Source organism: Elephantulus edwardii, unplaced genomic scaffold (assembly GCF_000299155.1).
Source record: "Elephantulus edwardii isolate Elephantulus edwardi_28Jun2011 unplaced genomic scaffold, EleEdw1.0 scaffold00419, whole genome shotgun sequence".
In the NCBI taxonomy this organism is placed as follows: Eukaryota; Metazoa; Chordata; class Mammalia; order Macroscelidea; family Macroscelididae; genus Elephantulus; species Elephantulus edwardii.
The window spans coordinates 958,412-971,504 of record NW_006400169.1 but is presented as its reverse complement, the minus strand read 5'-3'; the positions used below and the strand labels follow the sequence as shown (position 1 = coordinate 971,504).

The 13,093-nt window shown below is 37.5% G+C and overlaps 1 protein-coding gene and 1 pseudogene across 1 annotated transcript in view; one reads left to right on the top strand and one right to left on the bottom strand.

Moving 5' to 3' along the window:
- PTPN4 (protein tyrosine phosphatase, non-receptor type 4 (megakaryocyte)) overlaps positions 1–13,093 on the bottom strand; it is a gene marked incomplete at its 3' end in the record, with an annotated part of 444,194 nt that overhangs the window by 236,008 nt on the left and 195,093 nt on the right. Inside the window, exon 9 of the mRNA XM_006902506.1 lies at positions 3,233–3,321. Coding sequence (XP_006902568.1) covers positions 3,233–3,321 — 89 coding nt within the window. The remainder of the gene's footprint in view (positions 1–3,232; positions 3,322–13,093) is intronic.
- LOC102865271 lies at positions 1,033–1,482 on the top strand (annotated as a pseudogene).

The following is a 13,093-nucleotide window of genomic DNA, read 5'->3' as shown; positions in this document are numbered from 1 at the left end:
GTCTTCTTGACATTGAGCCTCAGTCCATATTGAAGGCTGCAGTCCTTGACCCTCTGCAGTAAGTGCATGAGGTCCTCCTCAGTTTCAGCGAACAGGGTTGTGTCATCTGCATAACGCAGACTGTTGATAGATAGTCCACCAATCCTAATGCCATACTTCTCCTCATAGAGCCCAGCCTTTCAGATAATCTGCTCTGCATACAGGTTGAAAAGGTATGGAGATAGGACACATCCCTAGCGTACACCCTTCCCAATTTTGAACCATGCAGAGTTGCCCTACTCTGTTCTGACGACTGCCTCTTGGTCCAAGTATAGGTTTCGCATTAGCACGATTAAATGTTCTGGGATTCCCATTCTTCACAGAGTCAGCCACAGTTTGTTATGATCCATGCAGTCAAATGCCTTTGCATAATCAATGAAACACAGATAGACATTCCTTCCCTAACAATTAGATAATATTTTAATACCTCAAAAAAGTACTCCTCTGTAGTCACTCACCTCCTTCAACGTTTCAGTTCCTGGATAGAATTTCTTTCACCTCAATAGAAACAACACTCCTTTTTTATTACTATGCAGTATTCCATTGTGTGGATGTATCATAATCTGCTTATTTCTTCACAGGTTACTGGGCAACTGAATTTCTGCGTTGGGTTCTCATAAATAATATAAACTCAAACTCATTTCTATTTACTCCCTCTGACTCACAGTGATTCTCCAACTGTGGAAACACAGTTGTAAATTTTATGGGAGAAGACTGCCTATTTTTCTTCTGAGGAGCCACTGATCAATTCAAACCTCCAGAGGAATGTGGCTCTGAATATGACAGACAAGTCTTTATAGGAATTTATGTTCCCATTAAGAACTGTTGGATCATATGGTAAGCGGTTTAACTTTAAATAAACTTATTTCTAGACATCCCACCACCTCTTCATCACTTGGCATCACCAGACTTTATAATTTGAGTCCTTAAAGTAGGTACAGGACATGGCGGCGAGCTCTCTGTGTTTGGGCGGCCTGCTGACCTCCAGCCACCATGGTCTTCCTCACGATGCAGCTGTGGCTGCGAAGCCGCGTCACAGACCGTTACTGGCGGATCCAGGAGGTGCTGAAGCACGCCCGGTATTTCAGAGGAAGGAAGAATCGGTGTTACAGTTTGGCTGTAAGGGCTGTGATTCGAGCCTTTGTGAAATGCACAAATGTCCGGCGATTGAAGAAGAGGAACAAGAGGACGCTTTGGATCAATCGCATTACAGCTGCTTCCCAGGAGCATGGCCTGAAGTACCCAGCCTTCGTCGGCAATTTAGTTAAGTGCCAGGTGGAGCTCAACAGGAAAATGCTTGCAGACCTGGCCATCTATGAACCAAAGACTTTCAAATCCTTGGCAGCTTTGGCCAAAAGGAGGCGAGAGGAGGGATTTGCTGCTGCCTTGGGGGACGGGAAGGAGCCACAAGGCGTGTTCTCCCGGGTGGTGCACTGCTACTGAGGGCCCTGTTCCCAACGGCGCTCTCATCATCTTATGACTTAGGAGAATTTCTTTTCACAGCTACTAAAGAGTAAGAGCAAAGTGTAACCAACAGTTTGTAAGTCATTTTATTCAAGTGTGAAATAAAGGTCTTGTCTTCCTTCCTGTTGGGATGGGTTCACAAATAGACCTGTCTTATATAGATTGTGACAATAAAGATTGTACTATTTTCTGCTTCGTAAAAAAAAAAAAGTAGGTACAGGAGTGACTTTGGTTTTAATTTATAATCTGTGCGTAACTGAGCATTTTTTTCATGTGTTTGTGTAATTTCCTTGATGGAAGTGTTCATTTAAATACTTTTCACATCCTTTCCAACCAGATGGTATTTACTTATCCATAAATGTTACATAAATAGTCCAAGAACAAGTTATTTATCAAATACTTAACACTGTAACTTGTCCTTTGATTTTAAGGATTTCTTTTAGTGAAATAAAAAAAAATCCGGCGAGCTCTGGTGGCCTAGTGGCAGGAAACTGCACTGCAATCCCAGAGGTGCGCGGTTCAAATCCACCAGATGCTCTGCTGAAGAAGGAGGAACAATCGCCTCCTGTACCAGTCAGATCCAATTTGACGGTACACACATAAAAAGAATAAATAAATAAATAAAATTTTTAAAAATCCTTAATTTTGAGGATGTCTAAATTAATATTTTTTCCTATTTTACATTTTTTATTATGAAAATTTTTCTCTATTATTTTAACTAACAGTTTCCTAAAATATTTGCTTTCTTCAGCTACCATATATTAATGTTAATAAAGTCATTATTTCCAAAACCAAAATATAGTGAAAAATTAGGATCAAATCTCTTGGGATGTTATATTTTTATTTCCTTATATAAGGAAAATGATGGTGTTTATTAAATAAAAACAAACTATACACACACACACACAAGATGTACATAGAATGTGGTCAAAATTATTTCTATGACTTCCAAGTCATCCATCCCATTAAAGGGAAATTATAGAAGCTCCTTTTTCTTTTTTTTTCCATTCTAAAATTGTAGAAGTAGTAACGGCAATGAGCCATCTTGGACAAGGACATGTTAGGTACAGTAGAATTATAAAACGAAAAACCTAATCCAAAACAGGAGTTCTAAAACCTCATGTAGCCCTTATCCCTTGCATTAATTTAAAACACTGTGACACTGGATCTTTCAACAGCCAAATCTATGTCACAATTAATGTTACACTTGATGCATTTATATGATATACACACTGAAAACATTTAACATGACACACGAGACAGAATGGCACTTAAACGTAAGCCATTAATATCTCTATGGAGTGCTGGTGGCTGAGTGACAAGGACTCACTATCAAACTGAAGACAGGTGATCGAAATCCAGTTGCTCTAAGGGAGAAAGATGCAGCCATTTCCTCCTGTGCAATTTATAATCCCCGAAAATCCACTGGAGGGTCAGCTAAGAGTAAGTTCTGACTCGATAGCACACAACAACAACACTGCTATTTCTATAGCACATAGTAAGAAATTCTTGAAGAAAAAGATTCTTAAGTAAAATGTTTTAACAAGTAACTTAAAAAATTAACAATTAAATTATTTTAGTATCTTCCAGTAAGTTTCCACCAAATGGAGTAAAGCATAAGTTGCATCAGGTAAGTAAACTGACAACATTAAAGCATTTCAAAAGTAATTTTATAAAATATAAATTATTATATAGGCTGTAAGTGTAAAATATTGATGGAAGTTCTTACCATGGAAAAGTATTCATTCGTACTCTGTTCTTATAAATCAGAATTCCTCCAGACATCACACCAATCATAATTTCACTGTTACTTTGATCCTTAAAGGGAAAACAATATTTTAATTATTAAATATATATTTAAAAAACCAGTTTTTAATATAATGTAACATTTTCAAAGTTAGCACAAAAATGTGTAATAATTACAAATATGAATAAATTTTTAAATAATTTAAAATAAAACATAGGTATTATAAAATTGCACTATTAAAATTCTAAATATGAAACAAAATATGACCTCAGGATTTCCCATAGTTTGTGACAGAGAGGGAATGAGTCTGTGGGACTGGAGTCAAAATTGAGAAAGCAAGGCCTTTTCATCTTATAAAATGATTAATTAGTATTAAATCTTCCATTTGTAAAACTATTATAACCCAATGAGTGAGTAAATGTGGTGCTAAAAAAATCATAAATAAAACATGGACAAGTTCAGAGTTTAATAAATTATAATCTAATAAAATATTTCTAATATAATGAGAAATCCTAGAATAAATACATAATACAGCAAAAACATCATAGAAGCATAGTGTGGAGAACAATTCTTATATAGTATGGAAGATCCTAAACCTATATTACTGAATCAAATCAACTCTAACCCACTGGGACACGATAGCACCAAGCAGAATTATTTCAGATAGCTTTCTACGCTGTAATCTTTAGTGTACCCGACTAACATTCTTCATTGATGTAGTAAGTGGTAAGTTGAAATGGCAGAACTTTTAGTTAGCAGCCAAGCACTTAACCACAGTGCCACCAAAGATCCTTTGGAAGATACAAGGCAGATTTGTTAATACAATTATTATTCAAATATACACCACAACAGCTAATGCCATAGAGTTGAAATTGAGAATTTATACCAACTTTTGCAATCAGATAGATATTGGTCAAATGTGTAATTAAAAGACATTAATCATAATTGGTGAATGGAATGCAAAAGTTGAAAACAAAGAAGAGGAACTGGTAGCTGGCAATTATGGACTTGTGATAGGAATAACTCAAATGGTTGAATTTTGTACAATACATGTTTTATTGATTGCAAATGCCTTTTTAAAAAAACACAAATGATGACTATGTACATGAATCTCACCTGATGAACTACATAGGTATCAGATTTACTACATCTGTAGAAAGAATTGTTGGAGAAGTTCAATATCAGCAGTCAAAACCTGGCCAGATATTGATGGTGGAACAGACCATCAACTGTTTATGTGCTGTCAAGTCACCTGCAACTCAGAGTGAACCTACATATAACAGTTCTGAAGCCTGCTCTATCTTGATCCAATTTCACTATCCCTGACACACCTTCACTCATTACCCCAGTGACTGAATCAATACATCTTATCCAGGGTCTTCCTCTTTAGCACTGACCCTCCACCCTTTCAAACACGATTTCCCTCTCCAATGATATTCAATACTCTTTTCCAGGACCACTACTGAAAGGCATTGATTCTTCTTCCATTATCCTTAGTCACTGTCCAGCTCTCTGATGCATAGCAGGTAATTGTGAAGATCAAGGCCTGGATCAGGTGCACCTTAGTCTCTGGACTGACACCACTGCCCTTCAGTATTCAGAAGAGGTCTCTGACACAGATTTTCTCAGTGCAATTTGTCTTTTAATTTCCTGGCTCCTGGTACCAAGAGTGTTGATTATGGAGCCAACCAAGCTGAAACTGTTAACAATCTCAGTCTCTTCACTGTCTATCATGATGCTGCCAATTGGCCAAGTGGTGAAAATCTTTGTTTTCTTGATGTTGAGCTTCAATCCATACTGAAGGCTGCAGTCCTTGACCTTCTGCAGCAAATGCCTCAGTTTCAGCAAGCAAGGTTGTGTCATCTGCATAACACACAGTGTTGGTGAGTCTTCCTCCAATTGTGATGCTACATTCCTCCTCATAGAGACCATCAATTACTCGTGTGTAAATTCAAGTTAAACCCCACAAGAACCAAAACACAATCTTGAATTTATCCCAAGACAATTGTAAAACTATCAGAAAAACAGGTTTGAGGCATTAAACACTAATAATTGAAGACCAGATGAGCTGTGGCATGACATCAAGGCTATCATCCATGAAGAAAGAAGAAAGTTCATTCCATAAATAGAAGAGAAAAAAAAGACAAAACAGATGTCCAAAGAGACTCTGAAAATGGCACTAGAGTACTGAGAAGCCAAAACAAAGATTCAATGAAGTAAAAGAGATAAATAGAAGCATTCAAAGGGCAATGTAAGAAGACAAAGCAAAATATTATGAAAAATGTGAAAAGAGTTGGATAGAAAACAAAAAAGGAAGAACTCATTCATCATTTTTCAAGTTGAAGAACTGAAAAGAAATTTAAGCTTCAAGTCCAATACTGAAGGATGACATGGGCATACTCCTGAATGACCTACGAAGCATAAAAAGAAGATGAAAGGAATGAAATGCTGAGTTACTGCATTAAAAACCCCACAGAATCATTTCAAAACGTAACATAATGTAGGCACAAAATCATTTTAAAAAGTAGTATCATCAGAAACCAGTAGTAATAAAGGAAGAAGCTGAAGTTTCACTTGAAGCCACTGGCATAAACAGGATTCCAGGAATTGATGGGATATCAACTGACATGCTTCACCCAACAAATGAAGCCTCAGATGTGCTCACCAAGCTATGGTAGGAAATTTGGAGATCAGCTAACTTTGCATAGTGTTAAAACACAGGTTAGAAAAGACTAAAAAATAAGGAGGAACAGCTGAGACCATTCTTTAATAAATGAACACGTAACTTGTATCCACAGGTTTTGATTGTGACTACAAGTAATATGGGATTGTTGACAATTTCAGTCTTTACCTATCATGATAATGTTGCCTGCTGGTTAAGAGATTTAAACCGTATTAAAAGATGTAGTATTTTAGAACACATCCTTCAGGTTTTCCTCATTTTCAGCAAGCCAGATACATAACATTCTTCATAAAATGCAACTACCCATATGAAAATTGCACTAGAGTTTGTTCAGCATACAGACTGAACAGGTATGGAGAAAGGATATAGCCCTGATACCCATTTTTCTTGATTTTAAACCACAAAGCATTCCCTTGCTCTGTTTGGACAAACAGATTCTTCATTTTACATGAGCACAATTAAGTGCTCTGGATGCCTGTGCTTCTCAATGTTAACAGGACTGCTTTATATGCATACGGATAGTATTGTACCGCTCATAGCACTATATGTCAAGATAGATTCTGAAATGGTCTTTTTAACTACGAATGCAACAGAAAATTGTATTATAAGATTATTGTTATTGTTGTGTACTATCAAGTGAGAATCTATTCATAGCTGACACTCCTGCAGGATTTCAGAAGCAGTAAATTGCCTGTGAAGAAACTGTCCAGCTTTCTTGGTTTCAAATCTTTGTGTGGACAGAACAACTCTTTACCAGTAGGCCACAAGAGCTCCCTATACTAGAAGGTTGTTGTTATGTGCTGTTGAGTCAGAATTGACTCATAGCAGACCCTCCAGTGTATTTTCAGAGGTTACAAATCACACAGAAGGAGAAAGACCACCTTTTTCATGCAAAGCAGCTGCTGAATTCAAACCGGGTGCCTTTGGTTTTGCAGCATAATTCTTTACCATTTGATCACTAGTGTTCCTTATACTAGAAGGTAGAAAGGACTAAACAAAAGGAAGAAATATTGAAGATAAACAGAAGATTTCAGAGCAAATCTCAAGAAGACAAAGCAAAGTATTATAATGAAATGTACAAAGAGCTAAAAAACAAAAATGGAAGAACACTCTCCTGATTTCTCAAGGTGAAAGATCTGAAAAACAAATACAGGCCTGGAATCACATACTGAAGGATTCCGTGGGCAACATATTGAGTGATGTAGGAAGCATTAAATAAAAATGGGCAATTACAAAATGGGCAAAAGACATGGAAAAACTTTTAACAAAGGAAAATATGTGGATGGCCAACAGACACATGAAGAAATGGTCAAAATTGGTGCGAACTGGGGCTTGGGGGAGGGGAGGGGAGGATTGGGCAAGGAGAAAAGTACAACAGTGAATGAACAGAAATATAAACTCTCTGTAAATATTCATTAAAATTAATAATAATAAAAATTAAAATTTAAAAAAAATAATGACAATGAGAGAGATGTAAATCAAAACCACAATGAGATACCATCTCACCCCAGAAGCAGTGGGAAAATTTAGCAGGGACAGAAAGCAGTAAAATGTAGGAGAGGATGTGGAGAGGTGGGAACTCATTCACACACTGTTGATGGGATTGTAAAGTGATACAACCACTCTCGAAGGCAGTTTGGCATTTCCTAAAAAAAAAAAAATATTGAATATAGAAATTCTGTATGACCCAGCTATTCCATTACTAGGACTATACCCTAAGAAAATTAGAACTTAGACACAATTAGAATTGAATGGAATGGATTGAGAAATTGTGGTACATTCACAAAATGGAATACTATGTAGCACTCAGGGACAACAATTTCTAAAACAACATTACATAAATTGGGAGAAACTGGAGAGCATTATGCAGAATGAACTAACACAGTATGGTAAGGGCAAATAGGGCATAAGAGAATTATTATAAAAATAGAAAAATAACTAGTAAAACATGTGTGGGGAGCCAACAGGGGACAGGGTGGGAGCAAAAGGGTGAGGATGGGTGGAGCAAAAATCACAGGGTTGTGCCGTTTAGTGGGTGGAGGGAGGGGTGGAAAGGGGAAGGATCTGGGCAGGGACCTGAAAAGACAGGGTAATGATAGGCAAGGTCCAATGGTGATTAATTATATAAAACACAATATATGGGAGTGCTAGTATGAAACACAATGTGAATGAACAATAAAAATAATATGAAGCACAAAGTATATGAACTTTGTAAGCAAACCAATATAAAATTAAAAGAAGAAATAAAGGAGGGGGAGATGGACAGGACACCACCAGTAGAACACAGAGATCTGGAGAAGGAAGGGTCCTGAGGTGGCAGCACTCCCCAAAGCTCCCAGCTCCCCTCAGAGAGTCTGCTGGTGAAAGCTAAAGTGTCCCATTCCACTTGGCCTCAGGAGAAGACACAGGCACACCACTAGCAGTAATCACAGAGCCTTAGGGAGGGAGTGGCCCAGGTAGCATTCCTGGGAAGTCACACCTCAATGGCTTTTTCTGCTCAGGGGTGAAAATATTCCCTTCCACCTCTTCACATATTGCCAAGGAAACAGAAGGAAGTTTCAAACATTTGGAAAAACCCAAAACAAACCTCCTAAAAAACCAGACTAGAACAAGGACCCAATGAATACCTCAGAGACAGGAATGCAGAAGAACATGGAGTTCCAAGAACTGATATTGAAGAGGGAAAAGACAGTGAGAAGATAGAAGAAAAATGAAGGAAACATTAGAACCAGTTGTGATGACATCAACTAAGAAATAACATACATGTGATCAAATTTCAGAACAGGAGGTTAACAAAAAAGCACAGAAAAAATTGTGAAAGAAATACTAGAAGAAAGTATTCCAGATATCATGAAAAATGAGGAAATACACATTCTGGAATCTCAGCAAATGTCAAACAAACTAGACTCCAAAAGAAAACCATCAAGACATATCATTGTCAAATTCTCCAAAATCAAAGATAAAGATAGAATACCAAAAGCAGCACAAGAAAAACAAAGAGTCAACTACAAAGGAGAACCAATAATATCAAAGTCTGACTTCTCAGCAGAAAACACGTGAAAAAGAAGACAATGTGATAGCATAAACCGAAGGCTGAGAGAAAACGACTGCCAGCAGTATTCTGAACCCAGCAAAACCACCTATTAAATATGATGGAGAAATTAAGGCATTTGCAGAAAAGCAGGAAGTAAAGGGATTCATATACAAGACACCAAGTCTACAAGAAATACAAAAGGAAATCCTTCACACAGAAACAGCAAAGAAAAACAGATGTGCTACAGTAAACAGCAAACAAAAGAAAAAAGCAAGCAGCAAAATGGCAATGCTAAAACCTAGCCCATTAGTAATCACACTCACCCTGAACAGCTTAAACACATTTAAATGTGTGGAACATAACAAATGATGGCTAACACTGAAAAGAATGAAAATCTCAGTAAATTTAATTGTGCTTATATGGAATCTATGCTTATACCAAGAGCTAAAGATTTGAACAGAGAAGGCTGATGCTACACTTGCCCAGGAGAGCTGCTAGCTGATGCGATACATGCACCAGGGAGCTGCTTGCTGACGCCACACATGCACCAGGGAGCTGCTTGCTGACAACACATACTCACAGGGAGCAACATGGTCAGAGAACAATGTGGGTAGGAAGCAATGCTGCCAGGGAGTGAAGGCTCAGGGGCAAGCAGGAAAGCTAGAATCTGGGTGAGTGAGCCCAGAAATCCAGTCCCATCATCACCAGCCCATGTCCAGAATTTGGTCCTGATGCTGCCAGCTCGCATCCAGAATCCCACTCCCGACATGCACCAGGAGCAAGGTTGGAACTTGAATGACGTACTTGGGGGGGGGGGGCGGTATCACTGCTCTTTGACTGGATCATGCGGGACACCTTAGGCTCAATCAGAAGGGAATGAGACAGCTGGAACGGATTTTTGAAGGGAAAACCAAGGATTCCTGGTTTTCCAATCAGGTCTCCACACCTCGTCTTGCATCTCCATCAAATGCCTTTAGCACAGAGCACCTTGGGCTATGCTAGATGCAGCAGTTGTCTCCCAGGGAAGGTTGCTTCCACTGGCCTTTTCTCAATCAAACTGAGAGAAATCAAGGCAGGGTGGCTTACCAACCCACTTCTGGAGTGATGATTTCATATCAAGAACCTGCTATCACCTCAGACAGAAAAACTCTACCACAGTAATATCACACAGGAAGGCTACCTAACCCCTCCCACACAAGCCCAAACCATGATGTCATGCCAAAAAAGTATAAATGGGTTTCCTGAAACCAGAAAGTATTGATGAAACTTTCTGACAAAATTTAAAAGAACAATGATTGCGTATTTTCAATGGGTGAAAGACAAACTTGAAGAATTACAGGACACTGCAAGCAAAAACCAGGAGGAGCTTAAAAAAAACAATGCAGATAAAATAAACAAGGCATTAGGGGCTCTGGAAAAAACAACAAACCACAATTCAAAATGTGAGGACCTAAGTTTCAGATACTGTCAACATGAACAGGGTAGAAGAGATGGAACACAGAACCAGTGAAACAGAAGATAGAATTGTCATCACTCATTAGCTAGAACAAAAAGCAAAAAGCGGAATCAAAATGGAAGGAAAAAGAAGAAAACCTAAGAATAACGTGGGATACCATCAAGAGAAAGAACATGTGCATCGTTGGTATCACAGAAGCAAGTAAAGGCACCAAAAAATTTGTAGAAGAATTACTAGAAGAAAATTTCCCAGGAATAATGAGTATATATATATTCAAGAAGCTGAGAGAACAGCATATAGAGTAACCTCAAAAGAAAAACATCAAGGCATATCATAGTCAAATGTGCCAAAACCAAAGACAGAGAATTCTGAAAGTAGAAAGGGGGAAACAAAAAGTAACCTATAAGGGAGAGAAAAAAAAAAAGATTAAGTGCTGATTTCTCAGCAGAAACCATGGCAGCAAGAAGACAGTGGAATGATATATATCAAACACTAAAAAAAACAACAACCCACAATTGTCAACTATGAATATTATACTCAGCAAAACTGTCCATCAAATATGATGCAGAGATCAAGATATTTCCAGAAAAGCAGAACCTAAGGGAGTTTGTAAAAATAAGACCAGTGCTGCAGGAAATACTGAGAGAAGTCCTTCTTACAGAAGTGCCATTGAAAGGAGGATGGACCAAAGTAACTAGCAACAACACTAAAAACAACTCAACAAAATGACAGCAATAAATCCTTGTCTCTCAATACTCACACTGAATGCAAATGGTTTAAATGCACCAGTGAAGAGGAAAAGAGTAGCAGATTGGATTTAAAAAACCCCCAAAATCCATCAATATGGTGTCTACAAGATACACATCCACAAAGTGAAGATAAAGAAAGATTAAAAGGGTGGAAAAAATATACCAAGCAAATGGCAACCAGGAAAAAATAATAACAAATAGGAGTGGTGATATTAATTTACAATAAAAGGAATCTGATTGCAAAAACCATCATAAAGGACAAAGAAGGTCACTACATAATGAGTAAAGAGTTACAAGAAGATACAACAATAATAAATATCAATGCACCAAAAGAAAGACCTGCAAAATATATAAAAAAGAGATTAACAAAACTGAAGAAGGAAATAAGACAACAGTATTATAGTACTTGGAGACTTCAACACACTACTCTCAAGAAAAGACAGAATCCCAGAAAGGAACTCAACAAAGATGCTGAAAATTTAAACACAAAATAAACCAACTTGATCTCATAGATAGTTATAGGCTAACATATCCCAAAAAGCACAGTATGCCTTTTTCTCCAATGTGCATAGAATGTTCTCCAGAATACATCACATTTTAGGAAACAAGGCAAGCATCAATAAATTCAAAAGCATAGAAATAATATAAAGCATCTTCTAAGACCACATGCTACAAAATTATAAATTAATAACAAGAAGATAAAGAAGAAAAACCCATACATTTGGAAGCTGAAAAACACCTTGCTTGAACATGAGAGGGTACAAGAAGAAATAAAAAATGAAATTTACAAGTTTCTTGAAACAAATGACAACGAAAACACAACTTACCAAAATCTCTGGGAAATAGCCAAAGCAGTAATTTGAGGTTATTGTTTAACAATAAGCAAACACATTAAAAGACAGGAAAAAAAAAAAGACAATTGATTCTCTAATTCAACATCACCAACAAATTGAAATAGAACAGCAAAAAAGAAAAACTGAAAAAGAACAGAAAGAAAACCTGATATCCTTCAAAAAATGGAAATTATAAAAATTTGGGCAGAAATAAATGAAAAAGAAAACAGAAAAACAATTGAAACTATCAACAAAAGCAAGAGTAGGTTCTTTGAAAAAGTCAGTAAAATTAACGAACCACTAGCAAAGCTAACAAAAGAAAAGAAGGAAAAGACACAAATAATCTGAATAAGGGATGAAACAGGCAATGTCACAATGGAACCAACTAAAAAAAAAGGTTAACACTGGAATATTATGAAAAATTATACTCAAACAAATATGAAAACCTAGAGCAAATGTACAAATACTTAGAAATTCACAACCCACCTAAACTGACAAAAACAAAACTGAACACTTGAACAGCTCCATTACAAAAGAAGAAATTCCATCAATCTTTCACCTTTCCAAACATGATGTCCCTCTCCAAGGAATAGTTTCTCACTGTCTTCAAGTACGAATGATCAAGTGACCCTCCACTGGGTTTACCAAGGATGACAGAAGAAGAATTAATGGCTTTGAGTTGTGGTGCTGGAGAAGAGTCCTGAACATACCATGGGCCACCAAGAAAATAAATAGGCTTGTCTTGGAGAGGGTGAAACCAAGTTTCTCTTTGTAGGCTAGAATTTTGAAGCTCCATCTTACATACTTTGGGCACATACATGGCCAGAGGGCATGGTCCTCGGAGTAGCAGGCTTGGAAGGGTGGAGGGATAGCACAGGAGAGGAAGACCTTAGATGAGACGTATTGAAACAGTAATTGGGGTAATAGGGGTAGATATGTCTGAGTTAGTGAGACTGGGTCAGGACAAAGCAGGCTTCAGAGCTGCTGTACAGAATAAGTTGCTATGAGTCGCAGGTGACTCGGTGGCACATAACTACAGCAACAAATTTCAGAAGAGGAGATTGCCCACTTTTTATCCCCCCCCCCCC